The 13,286-nt window shown below is 45.3% G+C and overlaps 1 protein-coding gene across 2 annotated transcripts in view; it reads left to right on the top strand.

Annotated features, from left to right (window-relative positions):
• The window catches only part of dpy19l3 (dpy-19 like C-mannosyltransferase 3), a gene marked incomplete at its 5' end in the record, with an annotated part of 48,992 nt that overhangs the window by 20,800 nt on the left and 14,906 nt on the right, over positions 1-13,286 (top strand). For both annotated transcript variants that reach the window (XM_079287036.1, XM_079287035.1), the window contains 7 exons: positions 585-686; positions 794-867; positions 2,621-2,779; positions 3,745-3,873; positions 9,161-9,272; positions 10,522-10,578; positions 10,927-11,009. In XM_079287036.1, coding sequence (XP_079143162.1) covers positions 585-686; positions 794-867; positions 2,621-2,779; positions 3,745-3,873; positions 9,161-9,272; positions 10,522-10,578; positions 10,927-11,009 — 716 coding nt within the window. The remainder of the gene's footprint in view (positions 1-584; positions 687-793; positions 868-2,620; positions 2,780-3,744; positions 3,874-9,160; positions 9,273-10,521; positions 10,579-10,926; positions 11,010-13,286) is intronic.

The raw sequence follows: 13,286 nt of genomic DNA, 5'->3' as shown, positions 1-13,286 counted from the left end.
GCCGTCTGGTTAATGTGCAAGCTGGCGCTTTGCGTTCGGCCAAACACCATTTTGTGCCCTCCTGCAATCTAAAGGCCACTAGTGGCCCTTCCTTTTGCTTTCGCGTTCTCCAGCTCGCTCCGAACTGACTGGTGAAAGAAGTTATTTTTATATCACATGACCTTAGTGTGCTACACTCGTTGATGTGTCCTTGGGGCGAGACACTCAACCCCAAGCTGCTCCTGTCGCTGTGTCTGCGGTGTGTGAATGTTAGATAGTCCTGATGAGCAGGTGACACCTTGCATGGTCGCCCCTGTCATCAGTGTATGAATGGGTGAATGATGACTTGTAGTGTTAAAGCTCTTGAGTGGTCGGAAGACTAGAAAAGCGCTGTACAAGTACAAGTCCATTTACCATCTTTTTAAAATGTGTTTTTAAAAGATCAACAGTTGACTGTTGATCTTTACAAATCAATACTCCGTGGTCTAATGATGGCATAGCTGTCAGGATACTTACTGGGAACAAATATTTCAATCCAAAGACAAATGGAATCGTGTTTTTTGGATAATTGTGACAGCCAAGCATTGACTAATCTCTTGTTGCAGCCCGGTCTGAAGACGGGAAGCCCGCTGGTTCGTCTGGCCAAACTGCTCCTCCACAGCACCACGGTTCTCTTCCTCACCTTCACCATCAACTACCTGGCCAAGGTGCTCCTCCTCCCCTCCTCCCCATATTTACTTATACATCTCAGCATGCTGATCTTTAGCCTTGACAAGATGACCTTATCTGTGTGTGCGTGTGTGTGTGTTTACAGAGAGCTCTTCAGCTCAGATCTGACGAACACATCTTTAAATTCATCAAGTCAAAGCTCGCCTTGGGGCCGACGAGGTATGAACGCACACTACGTGGATGCATACGCGCAGTACACACACACACAGAACAGACTGACGCGCTCTTCCGCCCCGCTTTACTCTCGTTAATCCGTACTTTGCCACTAAGGTGTGCTCACACATGCGCAGCAGAGTCTGCACAGCCTGAGCTCAAGCACCTCTTGACTCGATGCAGCTCGACTGTATTACTCGCTGAGCACCAGTATTGCAGCACCCGGAGTGTGAAGTGTGTGCGAATAACAGATGTTGATGTAACGCCACCAGGCCTCCCACCGATCAGATACCGTTTGTGTGTGTTGAGTTGCTCAGCCACTTGATAGCTGCTCTGTGGTGGGAGATAACACAGCTCACAACCCCCCCCCCCCCCTCAATTATTCAGGAGGCTGGGAAAATGCAGCACTCCCTCCACGCTCTCTCCGGCTCCACCTCGCCAACACTAATTTCACTCCTCTGACCTTTTGTTTTTGTTTCTGCGCCTTGAGTTTTGCAATATCTCAATTCTCAGATCAATTAGAGCACGGCTTGTTTAACCAGGAGCAGCGTTGCCGATGTAATGCGGAAAATGAATGCTGTAAAATATAACAACCCAACAATACAAACAAAAGGTAGACTATGCATTCATGCTTTCTTGAGATAGTAGACGCGGTTTATTTAGAAAACATCTGCTTTATAAAAGAAACACGTCAGTGACAATACACTTCTCTTCAGCTCACGAAGGTTGTTTTTTTGAATCGCTGTCTCCAGCTGGTTTGTAGAACTGGGCTCTGCTGTTCTTCATACGCGGATAGATAACGTATCTTGATTTGATTGTGGATGACGGACAAAGCCGGTACTCTTCAGCGCTTCATGGTCTGGTGTTGTTGTCAGAGCAACAAACCCTGAGGCCAAACATGCAGTTAGCTGGATCGTGACCAAGATGTCTTGTGAAAGTCATATATGAACTAGTTACTGGGTGCATTTACAATTTCGAGGAACTTCTACTTCTTCTTCTACTGCTCTACATTAGTTTTACTCCACTACATGTATTTACATGACTTTACATATATCCGGTGAATGTTGGGAGGCTTCCCTAAATACCAAACCCACATAAGATGCTGGGATGCACTGATATCGGCTTTCGGGCCAATACTGACTGAAAAAGCTGCATCAGGTGTCAGTGACAACGGGGCCGATCTGTTCAATCAAGTCTGTTTTTATACTATACATTAAACACCGCAATTTGAATTACTGTGCAAGTTTTGAATTTGTTGCTGCATTAAAAAGCTTTACACTTGATTTGTAATTTCTGTGAATTTAAAAGATTTCCGACCAAGTTGTTGTGTACGATTTATTATTTTAATTATGAATAACAAGTCAGTCAATTTATATTTTCTTTACTGTTCCGTCAGTCTGTTCATGAACAAACATGTTATGTTAATCACTTCGTGATATTGCTCATTACTGATGCGACACAAGCTGGATTTGTACCCCGTGACGCCGTCGGCACAGGTTGCGGATGTAGGCTCATTTCTAACTCACCAGAACGTGTCATAATGACAAACGCTGGTTCAGCCAGTATGCATTAAATCCACCGTGTTTCAGCTCGTACACCGGACCGACAAAACCGTAAATAGACTCTGCTGGGTCACCTCAGCAGTGAATGTTAAGCATCAGAAGTTTTAATCACAAACCTCACTTCTTTTGTTTCCATCTTCCCCTTTCTCTCTCTCTATTCCTCCCATCTGTGTCTTCCCCCCCCCCCCCTCCTGCAGGGATTTCGATGCCAGTCTGTATCTGTGCGAGGAGGCTTTCGGCCTGCTGCCCCTCGACACACTGGAGCGCCTGGCCGGCACCCTGCTGCTGTATCCCTACGCCCTCACAATGCTGCTGCTCAGCTCCATGCTGGCTGCGGCTGCACTGCAGAACCTCAGGTGGGTGAGGGGGGGGGGGGGTGTGTAACGTGGAAGCAACTTTTTTCCGTCACATGGATGGTGGCATTTGGCAGCTCTGTGTCGGAGGAGAGACACGGTAACACACATGGTGTACACGTTTTCTCTCAACCTCCGCTCTATTAAGGGTTATTATCAGGTGGCATGTAAATATATGCATATTTGACTTATTATAGGGAAATATTATGTAAATAATATTATGTTAATTCTTCTCAACCATCTCCCTTTGACCTCATTTGAGTGACAAGATAACCAAAAAAAACACTATAATTAATAACAACTAACATGCAGTTTGTTCAAATTCCTTCAAACACAACATTAACCTTCGGTGGCAGAATCCCAGTCTCAGTGGTAGTCACCAGCCCCAAGTCTCCGCCGGACACTGCTGCAGATTCAGAAATGGCGTCGTTGCATCCAGCTCCGTAAAACAGAATTTCCTACCGGCTCCATTTGCCTGCGGTGCAAGGTGAGGACCCGCGCTGAGCTAATGACATTAGCATATCAACTCGCTAGAGGGCCCGTTAGAGGGCTGGAATACTAACCTCGTAGAACACAGGGCTGTTTGCCAATTTGGGGGATTCATTTAATCCAGTTTACCCCACCTCACGTAGAAGCAAGAGCTTCAGCTTGGATTTGCATTCAAATGGGAGCCGCTGTCCATCTGATTCAGTGCGGGAGGCCAAATCGTGGGAGTGACACCGCTGCCCTCGGGCCTTTTTTCCCTCTGTCTGTCTGTGTGCTGACTCCCGCAGACACAAACGCTCGTGGGTGTGCATCACTGCATGTCCGCTTGTGCGTAAGCGGCTAATGCAATCTGAAGAACAGCTACTGAGATCTGAATAATCTGAATAATTCCACCCACCTACCCTCCGTCTGGCTGTAATGTTTTATGTATCACTGCTGTCTTTTGTCTCGCTGCCCTTTTTTGTTTTGTTTTCTGTTTGCAGACCTAAAGGAGGTTCAGCCGAGGAGAGGAAAGGAGGCGGAGAGGCGCGAGCGGCGGCCTTTCGTCCAGATGTGGCCTACAATCTGTTGCATACCCTGTTCTACGGCCTCCTGGCTTTCAGCACGATGAGGTGAGCTCATGTAATTGCAGGATCGTGTACACGCAGTTATCTGAGATTCGCACACATTCCTAAGTAGCCGCAGCGGTTTGATTCCCAGACGGGGAGGGGACTCTTCAAATGTACCTTTCCTCTCTGCTGCTTGGAATCCCGGAAAGTGCCTCTCAAATGCTTTTCACCAAGTGTCTGAGTGGTCCACTTTAGCCTTGATCAGCCCCCCGCTCCGAGCACCATCCCACGCCGGCTTATGCCCCGGCACACACTGCCTCTCTGAACAGCGAGTTACTGCTGAACAGCTGTACGTGTTTCGTAGTTAATTTGCACGACACAAGGCAACAGACCGCTTGCTGAGCCCCGTCCCCCTTGGTTTGACTTGTTTTGAAGGGACAATCTTGTGAAAGGGGTTTTAATGATGGCTGGACTGAGGCTACAGCCCAGCTTCTCAGACAACAAGTTGCCAGGAGAAGACATGGCAATAACGAAACAGCATTTGTCTTGTATTGTAAGAAACAATGTAAGACCAGACTTTATTCGTTCCAGCAAAACACTGTTTGACTGCTAAGCTTACAAAACTAAAACAAAACAATAGCATGTAGAGCTGGTGTTAGGAAGTTAACGCGGTTATAATCACACACTGTGTATATAAGAAGTGGACGTAGTCTTCGTGACTTTACCCATTAGTTTGTGGACTGCCGTTTTGAAGCCTTGAGTTTCGCATTTTGGCCGTCGCCATCTTGTTTTAATGCAACCAGTGAACAGAAGTGACCATATTTGGACTGTGGAGGAGAGACGCCGTATACGACTCTGATAGCGACCTGTCAATCACAACACACTCTGCTTCATGGTCTGTTTGACTCTAAATGGACCATCATTTACTAAATGAACATCATGCTGTATTGAAGAAGACTTGAAGCTAGATATTGAGACCATAAGCTCATGTTTACAATGTTTACTGAGGGAATAAATCAAGTGAGAAGTAGAGTCATTTTCTCATAGACTTCTATACAATCTGACTTATTTTTTCAAACAGAGGAGCCTGATGGGCAGGGATTTTTTCAGGTTTCTTGCCAAAAACTACATTTTACAAGATTACATTTGAGTACATTCATAATTTAGCTTCCCCTAATGCTAATTTTTACTGAATAGAGGATGAACACATCATAATGAAACTCATTGTACCGCCGTTAACGTTAGCTGTTGGCTCCGCAGGACTGTGCTGCCCACTGGGTGCAAACCGCTAACGTTAACTAGCTTTCCTCCATGATTTCAACACAGATTTGTTGTTCAAAATGTGGCGTTATCAGGGAAGAGACAGGCATCGATAACGACTTTACCCCCGGCCAGTAGCAACGGCACCTGCAGCTCTGAAGAGAAACGAGGGCCATCACGTTCTCAGAATTTCGGTATCAACCGGGTACCGACACATCGGTTCTTGTGACATTCCTAGTTTGGGAATAATGTTAAAATTGTCTGACAATTTCCATTATATTCGTGACGATGTGTGTGTGAGCCCCCTGTAGTGACAAAGTCACTACGTTCAACAAGCTCTCTCGGCTATTTTAGTCTAATTAACAGACAAGAAAAACATACACAGCAATACAACCATACCATACAACCACACCTTCTGAATTGAAGTTTCTCTCTTTCACTGAAATGAAAAGAAACACAACTGAGCAGCGTCTCTCACTCCTTCTTTGGAAGCAGACCATTAAACTGACAACGTAACCTGTAACCCCATAAACTAATGTCATTAGTTAGTGATGTGCTCAGTGGACTTTAGATTTAAGTAAGTAAACTACTCAGCCAGACATGCTGTTAGCTATGCTAAGCTATTTGCAGTTTACAGTGGAGCAAAGATAAACACTCTGTTTAATCCATTCTTTACACTTTTTGCTCTCGTGTTTTTGGCTTTGGAAATGCTCGAAAGATAGACGCCACACTCCAGAGGCTTTGATGCAGATTGTCTCTTCCTGCAGCCACGTGCACGTTACTTCTGCATGTGGACAAATCCAAAGCTCGACAAAACCTTTATTCCTTCTTTACGACACACTTTCTGTGGATGCTAAGAGATGCTGTGCGGGAAGCACCCACACGAGATCATTTGTAAACCGACGTGCAAAATGGGAATCGAAAGAAGCCGAGGCCACTTCCCACGCAAAGTTGGGAGGTCAAAATGAAAAATGCTATTTATTTAACTGTATTGAAAAGCAGACAATAAAAACTCTACATGGCACTTTCTCTGTACTGTTCGATATTTCACCTTGTGTGTCGCTCCTTTTCAACAAATGGGCTCGTTCCCCTCACCTCATGTAATCTTCTCCCGTTCTATGTTGCTTCTCTCTCTTGTTCGCACACACACACCCCGTGGCCCATTCCTCTGCTTCACCTAACTGCATCATCTATTGGCAGGTTCCCTCTGAGGCCCCAGTTATAGAAGCCAAAGTCCGGAGCCCTGACTCCAGCGCTGCCGCCTCGGCCTCACCATCGAACAGAAACATCATACTTGCGGGCGACTTTCATAACCAGCCACTTCGTTTTGAATTCCCAGAATGTTTCCGCTCTCTGAGCTGGCTAGCTTCCACTGCCTCTGTGTCATGCTGGCTCGTGACAAATGTGCTTGTATTGGTCACACCAGAACTATGACCAGCAAACAATGTTGGCCTCCACCACAGCAACAGATGTCTACATTTGTCACTCGGTTCATAGTAGAGTCATGTCTACCTGAGCAGAGAATGAAGTCACTCTCCCTAGAAGTTATATATACAAATGCAAGTGCATTTTTGGTCATGCAGCAACCTCCTGGTCTGTAAAGTGAAGCCAATGCTAAAGTGCCTTAATCTTTCATTCTCTCTACTGACCGACAGGTGGCGACTCCTCTGGCTGCAAAAACAAGTCAGATTGTATAGAAGTCTATGAGAAAATGACTCTACTTCTCTCTTGAATTATTACCTCAGTAAACATTGTAAACATGAGTTTATGGTCTCAGTCTCTAGTTTCAAGTATTCTTCAATACAGCATGATGTTCATTTAGTAGATTATGGTCCATTTAGAGTCAAATTGACCATAAAGCAGAGTATACTTTAGGGCGGGGCTACCTTGTGATTCGCTACTGAGGCGTTGCCCGGTCAGGGAGTTGTCTGTGTTTATGTCTTACAACTTAAAACCTTGTGTGTTTTCAGTTCATGGAAGTTAATTGCAACCTTTTTTGTCACCTAAAATTGTCTTATTCAGTGTTTCTGTCTCTCTGTCACCTCCGTCCACACACCAATGGGTGACGTCATGGTGACTTTGTCAACTTCTCATGTACACTGTTGCTGTCGTTTGCTCTGTTAGCGCCGTTAGCACCGTTAGCTTCTAGCCCGATAGCCGTGTGGAGCTCATAGATGTGCTCTGACTTCTGTAGAGAGAACCTTTAAATGTGTGAACTGACGAATATCAGTCATTTATTGAGGACGTTTCTCAATCACTCAGTTACTATCTGACAATTTCCCAAAGATGTAGTCTGCTATCATCATTGATAAAATTGTATTTTTACAGAAACCTGTGGTTAACTGTAGAAGACAACAGGCCGGTATACAAGCCTGGCATATATTCCAGCTACTTCAGGGACATTATGAATTATTGATAATATAAGATTGCTTGTAGATGGCTGCTTTTATAGGTGGGCCCCTGGTGGAGTCCATCCCGACCATACTCTGTGATCAAATGACAAACCTTGTTTCAGAGCCTTGTGAAAGTATTCGCCTGCATTTGGACCTGGTTGGCCAAAAGGCGTGTGGTTGTGGGGCAACGTGTTGCCTTTCCAGCTCCTTCAGGGTTGCCTGTGGTCTCTTTGTCTCGAGTATTGCTTCCTCTCTCTGCACGTTTGTTGTGGGGCCATATTCGTATCGATCACGTGACAGGATTTCGTGACCAGGGCTTATGTGCTGCTTCAGCAACTATAACACGTTGTGGTATTTCTCTATCGTAACCAGAGGAGAATTTCACATTCTTAATTCTCTGGATGCGTGTTACCGTTTTGAGTAAACGCCTCACTGCTTTGGGCCTCACAAAGCCCGCGTTGCCAGAACCATCAGTACATTTCCCAGGTTGAGCGGCCGCCGTGCTCGACATGTGCGATGCATTGTTGTGAAAGTATTAATTGCCTTTAACTTTTGGCTCTTCGGTGAGGACTGTCAAAGAAAATTGCAGGGATTACGATTGGAGTCATCACTTCCTTTTCCCCTGCATGAAAAGAAACCTGCAATTACTCCATCCAAAAGCAAAGGGGAATATTTGGATGCAGGTTTTCAAACTTTCACTTAAGCAACTTAATTTGAATAGGATTGTGAGCGCTGTGTCGAAGGTAGCTGGGTCACTCTGTCGCTGATGCACATTGTGCTCCTGTGGTACATGTGTGCCGGGTAGGATTTGGAATGGCATGTGATTTACTGCCCATTTCATACATACATATATACAATGCATCCCTGTTACAGTCATGAATTAAAGCACTGATTGAATTCATGCAAGGGGAGAACAATCCGAGAGGCTTTCATGCGGCGGCAGCCAGGTGGTAGAGAAAGTGACACATTTGATTTCAGCACTTTCCCTCAAATGCTGATGAAGAGCGAAAGGCCAAAAGAGGAGAAAGCCATTGGTTCCTGTCAGACAGCTCCTTTGCATTAAAAACGGCACTGAGATTTATTTCTGTGAGGCTGCAATTCATCATGCCTCCTCTCTCTCTCTCGCTCTCTCTCTCTCTCTCTCTCTCTCTCTCTCTCTCTCTCTCTCTCTCTCTCTCTCTCTCTCTCTCTGTTTCTCTCTGTCTCTCTCCATCTCTCTGTCTCTGTCGCTCTCTGTCTCTGTCTCTATGTCTCTCTGTCTCTGTCTCTCTCTCTCGCTGCTCCTGTCAACAAGGTTTCAGCTCATTTCATCCTCTTGTCTTCTCCCCACTGCTCACTCAATCGTTCCCTCATTTGTTTGAGAACTGTAATTCATGTGCCTTGAATCAGAACATAGATCTAAAAAAGTCTCTAAATGAAGTCTAACCAGCCCTGGAACCGTTCCGCTACGTCGTCCGCTACACTAAAGACAGTCTGGTTGTCTTGTTTGAATGTAATGTTCCCTACTGGTGGCTCCAGGGAACATCCTAATGTCCAAGCATCACATTTAAATAGAAATCTTTCTGTGCTTGTATCACGGAGAATGATACGAAACACATAAATAGCAAGTGAAAATTGAACCAGGTGAGACGTTTAAACAGCAACAACTATTTAACAGCCTACTCTGCTTGATGTTATTGCCTCTGTCTCCCGCCCAGGATGAAGTATATATGGACCGGCCACATGTGTGCAGTCGCGGCCTACGGGGTGTGTGGGAAGGAGCTGTGGACTCTGCTTCTCAACGCGCTCAGCTGCAACAGCAAAGTTCTGGTGAGAGCTCACAGCGGCTGCACTTCCTGCTTTTCTTTTCCTTTGATGTCTTTGAAAGCTATATTTAGTAAATGCAGGAGAATGCATGACACCCTGAGTGTAAATGTTACACTCAGGGTGTCATGCATTCTCCTGAAACACAATTGAGTTTGATTTTACATTTGAAACTTGTTTGTGCGTGTGTGCTTTTGAAGTGTTTTTGTGTTCCTGCGAGAATTGTCATAATTGTTGTAATTTTGAGCTTTTTTCATTTCTGAATCGCAACTATTACACCCCTGTTACACACATTGAGCATTTAAAGCTGCGCTTGTCACAGATCAGATTGTTGTGTGTGATGTGAAGATGTAGCTGGTGGTGAAGAACATCACCTGCATCAAGTCCCCATGTGCTCTACCTTCAGCGCCTTTTGAGCTCCAACATGACTCCTAATTAATGCTCATGTTATTCCAAAAAAATGGTTGTTGCTGCTTTAAAGTGTGACGCACAGTTTCATCATGTTTACCCTATTACATGTAAAAATGAATACATAGTATATACATGGGCCAGTCCACAGTGTTACTCTTGTCCACTTTGAAATGCCCAGGTCATTTGTTTCTATACAAACACAAGGTCTGTGTTTCACGATCAACACCTTTTGTCTTAGTTTCACAATATGTATATAAAACATATAACAGTGCTCTTATGTGACGAAATATACCAAACACCTGAGAGCATTGGTGTGGTAACAAGAGCTTTGCCCAAACCAAGTTCAGTTTCAAATAAGTTATTTATTTATCTGAGCAAACAGACGTTCAATTGACGTTACATTACATTTTGCTGGGTGCTCAGGAAGCATTGAGGTTTGATGCAAAGCTCCAGTGACAGCCAACATTACCAGCCTCCAATGAGCATGCCGCTGGCCTCTGACTTTGACAGCACCGCAATGAGACATCATATCTCCCTTTTCTGTGATTTGAGGTGCCCAGTGAGTTGCATTCGACTCCACAGCCTCTGCTCTGGACTGGTGACGACGTCGCCAGTGAGGCCACTAGGTGTCAGTGTGGTCATAACATAACACGACAGCAACAGCGTTTGGCTCAGATAAGATGTGATATTTGTGCGCAATGCTGCCCTGTCCGTCTGTTAACCCCCCCGTTATCTCATTATGTGCTCGTCTTCATTTTGAGGTATATCTCTGTTTGACTCTCACTTTTCCCCCATTGTGTGCTCTCATTTGGTCACTGCTGTTTTTCTTTCCCTCGTTTCGCAGTTGAGGCTCGTCAGACACGCCGTCCCACTGGTGGTGATCGGCTGCCTGTATTACAAGGTATGCCGTTTCCTCTGCCTGTCTTGTGTTCACCGTCTGTATAGTTGGTCTCATGACGGAGCCGTTTGTGAGAAGCTGTGCGCAACGACATGAGAAAAGGGGAAAAAAAACAACCTGAAATGGAAGTTGTGGGAGAAAATGAGAACCAGCAATTGGATCGTAATCAGGACACCCGGAATGAATGCATCCCTGTTTATTTATTTCTCTCAGTCCGAAGAGTCTAAATGGATGTCACACACCCTGCTGTATTCAGTGCGGTGAGGAGATGTTATTGAAGATGCGTCGCTGGCTTTGACGCTCTGCTTCACGGCCTTCATGAATCTCCATCTCCTGTCTGTTTCCTTCTAGTTCTGGCCTAAGCTGATGGAGGAGATATCAGAACTGAGGGAGTTTTTTGATCCAGACACTGTGGAGCTCATGACCTGGATTAGGTACACACACACACACACACACTTACACTCACACATCAAATTGAAGCAAATCTGATTAGGTTGTTTACATCGATCAAGTTTCACTTTGCCTGATGTCCTTGATTAGTCTGTGTGTGTGTGTGTGTTATACATGTGCATCGGCGCTTGTTTGCAGGGCAGTATGAGTGATGAGAGCCGACGTGTCTCCATGACCAAGACTCCGGGGTGCTGGAAAGGACCCAGCTGTTGGCAGAGCTGTGCCCACCACCGGGGGAGGGAGGGGTATATGGGTGGTCTCCGTGGCCCGGGCTTCTCTATCAACAGCGCCACCGCGATGGGATCAGAGATGGAGCAGTGATTTGGATTGGCTCTGTACTCTGGCTGCTGTGTGTGTGTGTGTGTGTGTGTGTGTGTGTGTGTGTGTGTGTGTGTGTGTGTGTGTGTGTGTGTGTGTGTGTGTGTGTGTGTGTGTGTGTGTGTGTGTGTGTGTGTGTGTGTGTGTGTGCGTGCGTGCGGCGGTCTACAACCATGTAACCACCAACGTCTGGCCAAGGACACGTCACACGAGGTTTCTTGTCACTTTTCTCCGTTGAAGTCCGTTCAGAGCAGCACGATGAAGTGAGTTTAGCCTGAATTGTTCGGGTCAGCGGGTGTCAGCTGAGCTGGTTTTACAACCCTCCCCCAGACCTGAGGTGAACACGGATCAGACTAGAGGTCGACCGGTACTGAGTTTAGAGGCTGACATGATAAGCTGTATGCCTCACTGTGTCCACATAGCACCTTTCCTGGCAGAAAAGCGGCTGCGGGACGCTGGGTAGCGCTTCATTCCAGTGCTTCATCGAAAAGGTGCTCAGAGCGTTTCTTTGACATCAATATCTTGACAACATATCAACACCCTAACCACCATTGTATGTTAGAATATCAGCGCTCCTTTGGGCTACTATCTGTTTGTTTTACATTGTTTTGTTTTTTATCATGAGCAGCTAACAAAGGAGCAACGATCAAAATAAAAACAGATCTAAATCAAACAGCTGTTTGGATGATTATCAGGAGTTAGTCACATGCATACAGGTATTTTCAGCAGAAGTGGACCTCATTGTATGGATCCTCTATGGGAAACATTCATGTTTGTCACTGTGTGACTCTTGGCAGCTGCGTATCAGAGCGTATAGTTTGCAGATGAAGCAGCGGTTGAATCTTCAGAAAAGCTTGTAAGTGGATCTTTGAGCTGATAGTTTCATACAATTGATAACTTTATTTTCTTCATTACTTACTTAAACATATGAAATATTGACAGCAAAAAAGAAGCTGTAAAGTGCTCATTTTATATATCCTGTAAAGTTGTGTGTAGCTCAGTGTGACTCGGCAGTGAAGCAGTGGCTGCCTCTTTAGGATCACTGCTGGTTGAACTGAAGTGTAGTGCACAAAACGTTGGTGTGTATGAAAGGCCAATCAAACATGAAGGCACAGATACCTGGAAAAGATTTGATTCTGAGCCTCAGTGAGCAGAAGAGTCCTCCGGTTCCTGTGCTGTCCGGTGTTGGAGGGAGATTCACGTCATGGAACACGTGGTGAATGTGTTTCTTTGTGTTGATAATGAATTTAACTTACTACTATGTTTTTACTCAATGAGCACAAATGGTTTTGTAACGTTGCTCGTTTTTTTTTTTTTACTGAAAAGTGAATCTTTTAAAACTTTTCAGGGGAAGAAATCTTCAAAGTGTGACTGTTTCTGAATGTTTTAGATTGGCCATAAGTCCCCATTGAAATGAGACGATAATTGAAACGCAGGATTGTGCAACAATTAGACCCAGTTTAGATTCAGGTCTTCTACACTGTCCTCACTCCAAGCTCATTATTTCCATCCGATCATCGTCAGGACGATGACACTGAGTGGACCAGATGTGGGTTTTTTCTTTGAAAGAAAATGGCTAATTTCAGTCTAATCCTGTCAGACAGATAGTGGAATGGCTCAGAGAGAGATGGACAGCGAGCTCGAGGAGGAGGTGCTGTTTTTTTAAATGTATTTGTGCGTGTGACATGGGTTCCCTTCCCCTCCGGAGCTAATCCCATTAGGCTACGAGGGATTAGGGGCTGCCTACAGTTACCTTGGTCGGGGCTGAGCGCTAAGCCTCTTGCCGCTGCTCTAATTACATTCCAGATGAAAGTGTTAAGACGGAGAAGGGGGTTCAATGTTACGGCGTGTTCTCCAGCTGACGACTCATCGTGGGGGATTCTCAAGCCGTGGCGTAACGAGGGGCAGAAAGAAATATAGATGCATGTAGAAGACGGTACATA

Source organism: Melanostigma gelatinosum (genome assembly GCF_949748355.1).
Source record: "Melanostigma gelatinosum genome assembly, chromosome: 2".
Taxonomy (NCBI): Eukaryota; Metazoa; Chordata; class Actinopteri; order Perciformes; family Zoarcidae; genus Melanostigma; species Melanostigma gelatinosum.
The sequence above is the reverse complement of the archived record's forward strand: the minus strand, read 5'-3'. Positions and strand labels throughout refer to the sequence as shown.